At 39.2% G+C, this 10,847-nt stretch overlaps 1 protein-coding gene across 4 annotated transcripts; it reads left to right on the plus strand.

The window, feature by feature from the left end:
- Positions 1-21: 21 nt before the first annotated feature.
- Positions 22-10,847, plus strand: LOC116377663 (von Willebrand factor A domain-containing protein 5A-like). Of its 4 annotated transcripts, XM_031839360.1 has the most exons (22): positions 22-83; positions 1,817-1,892; positions 2,626-2,673; positions 2,882-3,084; positions 3,167-3,389; positions 3,696-3,862; positions 3,955-4,069; positions 4,206-4,354; positions 4,445-4,533; positions 4,802-4,946; positions 5,288-5,367; positions 5,462-5,576; positions 5,712-5,870; positions 5,972-6,075; positions 6,687-6,910; positions 7,278-7,334; positions 7,848-7,901; positions 8,441-8,632; positions 9,612-9,662; positions 10,195-10,340; positions 10,521-10,659; positions 10,760-10,847. In XM_031839360.1, exons 3-22 carry the CDS (start codon positions 2,628-2,630, stop codon positions 10,837-10,839), a joined length of 2,538 nt encoding a protein of 845 aa, XP_031695220.1. In that variant the 5' UTR covers positions 22-83; positions 1,817-1,892; positions 2,626-2,627; the 3' UTR covers positions 10,840-10,847. The 4 variants fall into 4 exon arrangements, with proteins under 4 accessions (XP_031695220.1, XP_031695216.1, XP_031695217.1 ...); XM_031839356.1 differs by lacking the exons at positions 22-83; positions 1,817-1,892 and having other exon boundaries at positions 1,901-2,673; XM_031839357.1 differs by lacking the exons at positions 22-83; positions 1,817-1,892 and having other exon boundaries at positions 1,901-2,673; positions 10,521-10,644.

Here is a 10,847-nt window from a genome sequence, read left to right on the forward strand (position 1 = left end):
TTGGGTTGCAACGTGCAGAAAGACTCCCTGGGGATCTGAGGTTTTCACTGAAGGGGCTTCTGCTTCAAGACTGGTCACTTCTGGTACACGGAAGCAGATTCACTCCATCCTACAATATTTACTTCAAATCCAATTATGCCTTTCATGTCAACTTGTGTCTAAAACAACTGAAAATTAAACTTCACACCTCCTCCATTCACTGTGCAGTAAAAACTATGTGACATCAGAATTACAAATCTAACCTTGAGCTGTCAGCAGACATTTCTGGCCACATTATAAAAGGTTTAAGAACTGCCTGCTTCAACTGTGATGTTTTTTTACTAACTTGTTTCAGGGTAATGTATCCTAAATTACTGCTGAGTCTTGGGGATGTTTTTGCTTCAAAATGAACCTTACACTTCCACGTCCAACATTAAAGGGTTAAATTATACGTGAACATATTGCAGGCGTGTGACTGTGAATGTGTTGGTGTGAGAAGTTGATACTTTACCCAAAGCCCAAAGATTAAAAAGTATGTTTTTATGAAGTGTGCCACTAATCAAATTAATTTCCTGAATCAACTAACGTTAACTCTCTATTCACTTCCAGCAAGTCGACGCTTAGCTCTCCAGATCCTTTTCGTTTTAACCAATCCGACGGCATCCAATCAAGTTGCAGGAGAGAATCACAACAGTTAGTTTACAGAGTGCCAGTCGGAAAAGAAAATCGGATTATTTTCTTCACAGAGTAACTAAAACGCTATTCAAGGACTTATCCATTGCTTTTCTTTTTAATTCATCTTTTTAATTAATTTAGACTTAAAACATAAAAATATCACTTTAACAGTTAAATATAACAAGACAGGGCAGAAACACAAAATAAAATGTCAGCACTATTTATTTTTTGTTCAGTCGCATTTGTTTTAACAAATGAAAACATTTTAAAGAGCATTCATGATTTTTGTAAATGTAAATCATTATTACTCGGTAGTTAAAGTGGCATTGCATTTAGTGAAGAGTGCATTATGACTGGTTTAGGACTCAGCACTCAAAGTTTAGATTTTGAGAGTTTGCTTGACAATTATGGAGCTAAATCCAGGTCAAAAGTTTTGTTCATTTGAAAAGAAAATGTGAACCTGAAAGTTCAAGTTGTGGTCTTGAACATTGAAAAATACAGCAATGTATTCAAAATATAAATAAGTGAATGAAAAGGTTTTTGGCTTGAATATAATTTTGATTGGGTTCTGGAATTTTTTTGAATACATTTTTTTTTTTTTCATTTTTCACTTTCATATATATTTAGATTTTTGAGTTCTTATATTTTTCAGTTTCAGATTTCACCCCAGTTTAATCTGCTGGTGTAGTTGCCATTCAACCCAAAACAACTTTTCATTCACTTATTTTTTATTTTGAATACATTCACTTTTTTTTTCAAATGAACAAAACTTTTGACCTGGATTTAGCTCTATTACAATGAGGTCCCACCTCTGGTAAGAACTGCTGGCAGCAGTAACTGAACTGTGCTGCATTTGTGTGTGGGCTGTGTTGGGATTATGAATGGGAACTTTGTGCTGTCTGCTCCATTTTAACAGAGAAAGTTGTTTTTTGTGATTTCAAGTAACATCTGCAACCTTTCACCAAATACAATTGTAAGGACGTACAGCACTTCAGAGGCTTTTGGAATAAAACTGGAGTCAGACATTTCTTTTCTTGCATAAAAACTTTGGAACTTCATGTTGCATATTTAAGCTCCACCCACCCGGTACTCTCTTGTTGCGAAATCGAGCGTACCCGATAGGCGTGACTTTCACTTTCACGTTTTTATCTTTCTGCTTTAGAAATCTGCAAATTGTCTCCACATATTTACAAGAGGGAAGTTCAGTAAGACTGTCCCGAAGATATCCGTCCTCAGAGGTAGGCATTCTTCTGCTGTGCGTCTATTTAAATAGTCTGTTTATCGATACTAAGTCGGCCCACAACACTGCGCAACCTGTATTAATGCTGGATATGTTGATGTCGCAGTGGGTTTGAATTTGTACAATAAATTTACTGGAATATCGTGATACCATAACAAAAGAAATAAAGAAGAAGTTACGTTAATAAATAAAATAAATGAACATCAGACTGTTGTCATCTTAATCTGTAATTTCCCGTCAGAGATTCGATTTATAGTCTCATCAGTAACATTAAGCGAACAGCTGTCCAGATCTATTTAAATAGGCTAAACAGTTTCATAATGAACACTTACAGCTAAAAGAATCAATGCGCAGACTGAACCAGGAAGGGCGGAGCAGAGAGGTACAGCGGTAGTAGAATGTATTATTATTATTATTATTAATTATAATAATTAATTATTATTTTTTAACTTTGGTGATCTGTGCAGTGAATTTATAAAATGTATCGTTGGGATTTTATGTTCTTATGTTCAGTCCTGTGGTCAGCATGTTTAACCGTAATTCCTATATGTTTTGGTGGCATTTATATACAAATATGTATATTACATATATGTATATGTATAATGTACAAATAATGTTTATTAGTTTTCATAAACACGTATTTTGCTTGCTGAATGTCCAGACTGTACAGTACATTACCATCCATCTCTGCAGCATGAAGTCCTCAGGTGTCCTTGTTGATTGTTGTACAGGTATGATGGTGAACTGCTGTGGTCTGCTAACCTCCCAGAAGGAACCAGGTAGAAAACAAACCTCCATAACTTTTTTGTACTTGTGTAAACTTCAAATGCAAAGGTATTTTTATATGTATATGTCACACTATTAAACATCTTGGTTGACAGGTCCACCTCTAGTGTAGCCGAAATGCAACAATTCAGTGAAGAGTAAACCTCAACAATGTAGGAAAACATGTTGCGTTCATTGCGTTTCCTTCTGTTTGTCGGTCAGTTCCTCTGAAGAGCGTGGAGGTGGAGCTGGAGGTGAGGGACCATGTGGCTACAGTGGTCTCCACTCTGAACTATGAGAACAAGGAGGACAAACCACTAGAGGCTGTTTTTGTCTTCCCTCTGCCTGGAGATGCTGCTGTCTGTCATTTCAGTGCTAAGATTGGACAGACACACATTGTAGCTGAGGTGAAGGAGAAACAGGAGGTGAGCTGGACACTAAAGAGTTACTGACGGAGGAGCTTTAAAACACAGCAAACGTTGCTCACATGTGTCATCTGTGTTTCAGGCTCGTGAGGAGTATGACGATGCTTTGAGCTCCGGTCAGCAGGCCTTCCTGCTGGAGGAGAGTGAGCAGAGTCCAGATATATTCTCTCTGAGTGTGGGCAGTCTGCCTCCAGGAGAGAGCGCCTCCATCAGGCTGGAGTACGTCATTGAGCTGGCTGTGCAGGCTGATGAAGGGCTGAGGTTTTGTCTGCCTGCTGTGCTCAACCCTCGCTACGAACCTCAGGGTAGGAAAACCAGCCAACACCTTCATCAGGAGCCCCTAAGCTTCAACTTAGTGCACACCACATTCTAATGCACCTCATGACATTATTTGCACATTTACTTGAGAATAAGCTTTATTGATGTATCTTTTGGATGGACACTTTATTCTGTATTTTTGTTCCTTATTTAGAATCACAAAAAGTCTTCAATATTATTTTGATTGCACTTTCACTGATCTAGTCTCCCTGTGTCATAGTTACAACTGGACCAAAGGACTTCAGTTTGTAACACCTCTTTGATTACATCATTTCAAACTTGTCTCATGTTAGGTAGTGAAGGTGGCAACGTTCAGGTGACCTCTGTTCCAGCCTCTCTGGTGCCCTACAGTCTGTCTTTCTCTGCCCGAGTGTCCTCTCCTCGTCCCGTCTCTAAAGTAGAGTCCAACTGTCCCCTGGACCCTCTCCAGCACCTCAACACAGAGCAAACCCAGGTGGCGGTAGGTAGAGTTCTAGTGATGATTGTTTCTTGTCACTGAGAAAAAGATATATCACAATATTTACATGTATCAGTGTGTTTTGTGAACTGCAGGTCAAGTTGGCTGCAGGACACAAGTTTGACAGAGATGTTGAACTGCTGATTTATTACAATGATGCCCACCAGCCCACTGCTGTGGTGGAGGCAGGACAGGCCTCCTCCAAGCCTGGTGAGGGACTGTTAGAGAAGGTGTTTGCAAATAGCAAGGCCATTACATTCAAACTGATGTAATGTGTAAGTATTCGATTTGTAAATAGCTGAGTGCAGAGTTGTGTATATTTTTCTGTTTCTCCTCTGTGTTTCAGGCACTCTGATGGGTGATCCAGTAGTGATGCTGAGCCTGTACCCTGAGTTCCCCCAGGCTGTGACGTCTTCAGTCGCTTCATGTGGAGAGTTTGTCTTCTTATTGGATCGATCTGGCAGTATGAGTGGTGGACAAATAAAGAGTGCCAGGGTATTAATTATGTGTTATTTCTATCATAGAATCATTCATAGTGTCTCTCTCACCCAGTGACCTTCACCATCTTCTCTCTCCTCCCTTAAGGATACTCTGCTGCTCCTGTTGAAGAGCGTACCACTAGGCTGCTATTTCAACATCTACAGTTTTGGGTCCAGCTATGAACACATCTTCCCGTAAGTCACTCCCTCAGGTCACTCAGTCCACCAAAAGTGTGCTTTGAAATCACTGTTTGTTCATGCGTAATTGTTCATGTCAGCCCTATCGGCAGACAGATAAGTGATATTAAGTGATTCTGCAAAACCATTGATTATGTTTGATGTCAATGTTTTTAAATTTCATAATTAATTCATCCTACAGTGAAGACATGCTTAATTGGAAAGATTGTGGTTGTATTAACTAGACCAACTGTAAAATATAAAGTTTGTGTGTTTCTGGTGACAGTAAGAGTGTAGAGTACAACCAGAAGACCATGGAAGAGGCTCTGAAGAAAGTTGACAAGATGGAGGCTGATCTGGGAGGAACTGAGATCCTTGAGCCCCTCAAACACATTTACAGTCAACCCTGCATTCCCAATCAACCTAGACAAGTAACGCACACACCTACACACACACACACACACACACACACACACACACACACACACACCTGTTAAAGTATCACAGGTAATGTTATTGTGTCATTCAGTCAGAACCTCCTACTAACAGGTTCATTCTTGCAGCACCTTGTTCTTTAGAATTACCATGGAAATTGCAAATTTCCCGGGTGTGGGACTAAGACAGGATTGTCTTATCTTAGAAGCACTGATGTTACTGAAACAGCAATCTAACAAAGCTCTTAGAGAAATATTTGGATGGCTCGACATATGCTGCATGTGTTTTGGGTGTGACTTTATGTAACTTAGAGTGATGTGTAAACTCTCCTCCGTAGCTATTTGTCTTTACTGACGGAGAGGTAGGGAACACCAAAGAAGTCATCAATCTGGTGAAGCAGAACTCAGGTTCCCACAGGTGAAATAAAAAAAACACAACAAAACACCCACACAGTTCCCAGAATATGTCTCATTTTCAAACGTGTGTTAAAAACAAAACTACTGTATTGTAGGTGTTTCTCTTTTGGGATTGGGGAAGGGGCCAGCTCTGCTCTCATCAACGGGTTGGCCAAGGAAGGAGGAGGTCACGCTCAGTTCATCACAGGGACGGACAGGATGCAACCCAAAGTAAGACATCACAGCCTCCGTATCAATTTTAATGAAAAATGCAATTACGACAAATTTATAAGAACTGTAAATTTACACATTTGGTAAAAACTCAGTTCCTCTTCCAACTTTTTGTAAATTGTTTTTACTCATCAGGTGATGCAGTCGCTGCGATTTGCTCTGCAACCAGCTGTGGTGGACATCTCAGTCACGTGGGATTTGCCAAAGGGAGTTTCCGTCACTGCTCTCTCTCCACCAATCACAGCACTGTTCCAGGGTCAAAGGTCACTGGTTTATGCCCAGCTCACTGGACAGGTAGGAGCAGTAACACCTTATAGTGAAATGACTTTCTGGTTAGATTTCTCAGGTCAACTATGATGATACAAATGGTTTCTAACTCTGTGACGCTTTCTCAGAGTTCAGAGGCCTCAGAGGGCTGTGTGACGGTGAAGTACAGTCTGGCAGGTCATCCCTCTCAGAACCAGCTTCACTTCAGTCTCAGACCTGCAGAGGACACTGGGTAAAACAGCACTGTTATGTATTTGATTTAGTTTATTTAGATGAAATAAAACTGTAGCTATGGATGAGAAACAAGACACAGTTTAATAAAAGAATGTTGCACTGATACATTAAAGATCTGCTCAGTGGCTGACACACACAATGTGCAGAATGGCTTTATATGTAATAATTTAGTCAAAAAATACACTACAAGAAACAAGACATTGAATTCTTCATTTTTTCCTAAATACCTGTAGGTATACATGCAATACTTTGCAAAGCATCTGAAGTTACATGAAACATCAGGTAACTGTTCATAACATAATAGGTTTCCAACATTTCTCAAGATGGTTTCTGTTGTATTCAAATAAAATCAAGAATGCTGCATAGAAATAAATAAAACACACATTAACTTGCAAACATGCAAACCGTGATGTACAGCGATAAAAGAAACTCATAGAATCCCTGCAGCTGAGCAATATTGTTGAAGTGCTCTATACTATTTCAGTCTCAACAGTCACTGACATCTCTTTGTACTGTGCACTGCTGAACATACACGAACCCCAAAATAAATAATTAGTATGTTTATTATAAACATCTGTGTGTAGATGTGTTAACGTCTGTTCTCTGCAGATTAACAGTCCACAGGTTGGCTGCTCGGACTCTGATTCGCTCCCTGGAGATGGAGGAGAGAGAGTGTGAAGAAGAGGAAGATGGAGAAGTGAAGAAGAAGAAGGTGGTGGAGCTCAGTGTCCAATCAGGAGTGAGCAGTGCCTTCACTGCTTTCATTGCTGTCAACAAAGGCAACAGCGAAGCTATTCAAGGACCTCTGGTGCGCAGAAATGTTCCAACACCCAGTAAGTGTTTTCAAGGAAATATAAAAAACTACAGTTACGCTCTACTTACGAGATACTAGCTGACCATGAATGATAAGTTAGAGAAGCATGTTGATGTAGTGCTTTAACATTAAGAAACTCACTGATCATCTACAAATCACTGTTTTAATTTGTTTTGGAGACGAGAGCGAGCATGTGTTTAGTGCTCAGTGTGTTTGCGTGTGCACATCTGTTTGTATGGAAACTTATGAGACATTTTAACTTAACTGCTTGTTGTTAGTCATTGTAATAAGCTCAGAAAACAGTAGTTTTGTTGATATTGTTTCTTTAGTTATTGTCTTGGCTCATATCTTGACCTCATACTTTTTTTTTTTTTTTTATCTCAAAGTGATGATGGCCTGGGGTATGCCCCAGAATTTGTCCTGTTGTGCTCCTGTGAGGAATAGTAAGTAAAAATCTTCAAAGCTGAATCGGAGTGGAGCACATATCTGTCTATTTCCACACTTTTCTACACTTTTGAGATATTTTGAACAATTTTAACTGCTTGTTATTAGTCATTGTAATAAGGTCCCAAACCAGTAGTTTTGTTGATGTTTTTGGTTTAGCAATTCTCATGGCTCATATATTGACTTCATACTTTTTTAATCTCAAAGACAGGATGAACTCTAGTATACTGTGTATAAGAAGTGGACATGTTTACTGAGGTAATTAATAAAGTTAGAAATAGGGTTCTTTACAATCAAACTTATTTTTTCATCAGTGGCGTCGCCCCCTGCTGGTCATTAATAATAATGCAAGTTTAAGGCACTTCAGCATTGGCTTCAGTTTTCAGTACGGGAGATTGCCGCCTGGTCATTGAACTAATCTCAGAAACCACTAGTTTAGCAGTTAATGTTTATCTTTCATCATTATCAGGTAACGTCCTGACCTATTTCTCTTTATCTTTTTAACCTCAAAGTTAACCCTAATATCTTTGAAGACTTATCTATTACCAGCCATGGTCGTACTAAATGTAAGTATACAAGGTAACTGTGATTTTTAACACACAATTGTGTATTACTATAAATACAATACATGGATAGACGCAGAGCAAACAGCATGAACTACTGTATGTAGGAGTTCTGGCAGTCCTGGACATATGCAACATATAGTTGCCCAGGACTCTCAGCAGAATCCTCGTCACTGCTCAGATTTATGGAGAGCTCCTTCAAACAGCAAAACCTTCTTCGTTCCCTTGTTTTAAGATCCTTCTGGAGTTGTCATTGTGCCACATTAAAGAGACATGCCATTGGGGAACACGTTGCTTCATGGCAATGACCGCGGCCAGTGGACTTATTATGAAAACAACTTCTGCTGAGAGGAATAAATAATATGAAGGAATACTTCACCAAAATGCCCAATGTGGCTCTTGGTTCCTTTGATACTCATGCTAATAACAATACTAATACTACTAATAATGGTTTAGCAATACTAATGGTAATATTTATATTAATAACAATAATAATGATGAGTCACAATGGATAATAATCAGGCTGTGTGCTCTCTCAACAGCTTGCAAGAGCAGAGAGAAGGGAGGCGCCAGCCGAAATGTATTCTCCAATTTGAAGAAGAAGCTAGTTGCCTCAATGAAACCACAGAAGAATTCTCTGGAGAGTCATGGTGTTTCTCACTGCTACGCAAGCCTAAAGCCTATGTCTCTGTCCAGTGAGCGTGATGAGTCCGAGGAGTGTGATTATGATGATTGTAAGTCTTACTATTTTCCTCTACCACATCATACTGGTTTCACTATTACAGATTTTACCGTGTGATAAATGTAACAGTTCACTTTCAGGGCCTTTTGTTCTCTAAACAAACATACCCAAAAACATTTTTTACATCACCATGGGCTGTTATGCCCCAAAGAGATGCCTGGCTTACCCAACTATACAACAGCAGGTATCTGCATAGGAAATTTGATCATATTTCTAAAGCACCACATTAGATTTGTGGCAAAGACAATTAATGATTTACTTCCCCAGCAGAGCAGTGGATGGACTAGTGTTTATTATGACAGAGTTTGAATATTGTGGAAACTCAGTCATCACTGGAATCAGCAGGACGTTGAAATGAGAAATGATCTAAATAATAGTTTTATTCTGCAAATGCAGCTAGCTGGAGTCACATGAAGTTTAAATATGGGAGGGCTAATTTCGATGATTAGTTGTTGTCACAGCCTCATTAACGTTGTCGTGAACTGTAAGTTTGCTGTGTTAAAATATTAGTTACTCACATTGTTTATGATTTAATATGTAATTATTATATTTTTAAAGATATAATTAAACTAGAGACCGTTTTTGCAATGGGATCGTTTTGCATCCCTCTTATTGCCGGCACCCTTGGTCGAACCACACCCATCTTAGAACTCTGCCTTCATTTTGACCTCAACGACACACCTGTAAAGCTTTGTGACTGCATCTTGCACGGTTGCGACGTTATGGCAGTGACAAAATATGTCCGCAGACAGAAATTTAAACACTCACACACAGGCTCACTAAGTGAAAACAATACCAGTGTCGCTGACGCGGCTGTTATTGATTTAAATAGTTTATTTTCTTTGTACTCACTGGTTTCTGGTGCAGTGGTTTATACATTGAGAATTTCTGCATCTTACAATTTAAGTTCCTTCCTTGTATTTACTGTTGTTGCTTTTGTGTAATGTTCTACGTCTCTTTTTCTCTTTAAGCGATGTACATGGGAACCGGATTTAAAATTAAACCCCATCCATGTAGCTTGAGTAAGTAAGGTTATTGAAGATACACCTGCTCACAACTGTTGTGTTATTACCATGTCATTTTGTACACACATTCATGTCTCCCTCAGGATGATTTGGAATACATTTGGTGATTATCTGACTTTAAATCCAGTGCTTTCATCAGGTCGAACTTTTTATTTGTCCAATACTTTGATTAATGACGAAATACTTGCAAAACTAATGAGATCAGCCCATCGGCTCTACTTTGTGTTTATAGCTAATTAGTAGCTAGCAGGTAATGATGAAAGGTGAAAACCGATTCCAAATAAGGAGCAACAATATTATTTGAAAAGAGAAATGTGAATCAGTGTTTTCAAGTTCAGCATGTCACTTTTTAGTTCAGTAATTCACTCATATTTATTTCCTGTAATATACTGGCATCAATACGTCAGTATCAAATAGGAAAACAATAAGAAAAAAGACAAAACTAAAACGATTGCTCTAAATACATACCAGTCCAATAAACCACAGAGATTATTTTTATCTTCCCACTGTGATTTGTTTTCCTCCAAAGCCGGCTTGCCCAAACAGCCACCCAGAGACCCTTTGCTGCAGCTGGTCTCCCTCCAGAAGGCGTCTGGCTGCTGGGTGCTGGATCCAGATCTGGCTGCTGCACTGGGAAAGACCAGCGAGGAGGTGGAGAAGCCAAAGCCTGCATCGGTGAGTTATTGTCAAATATAATAACACAAATTAATAATGGGATTTATTTTTCAATGGACAGTATTTAAGTTTCTTTTTTTCAATTATTGTTATGTTGTTAGGAAGTCAGATTTTTCCTTTGTGCTATATCTTCTTTGTTCTTTTTGATTTAGTTTTGTATTCTTTGATTTGGTGAATCAGGTGAACCAGGACGTGTGGGCCACCATTCTGGCTCTGACCTGGCTTCATGGTTTCAAGATGGATGCTCAGGAAGAGTGGGAGCTTCTGGCTATGAAGGCTGTGTCATGGCTCCGAGCTCAGAAAGGTAAAAACCATAATAGTAAGTGTTAATCTGTTGTTTTTAACAGTGTTTGCTGGTTAAAATCATCTGTTTGCCCACATTCAGTCCGCTGATGACTTGTGTTGTGTCTGTTTTTCAGCGTCATGTGTGAAGGAGTGTGTGGAAGCAGGAAATGCTCTGTTGGGTTGCAACGTGCAGAAAGACTCCCTGGGGATCTGAGGTTTTCA

The sequence above is a fragment of the Anarrhichthys ocellatus genome, unplaced genomic scaffold (assembly GCF_004355925.1).
Source record: "Anarrhichthys ocellatus isolate YVR2014 unplaced genomic scaffold, GSC_Weel_1.0 scaffold1520, whole genome shotgun sequence".
NCBI classification, from domain to species: Eukaryota; Metazoa; Chordata; class Actinopteri; order Perciformes; family Anarhichadidae; genus Anarrhichthys; species Anarrhichthys ocellatus.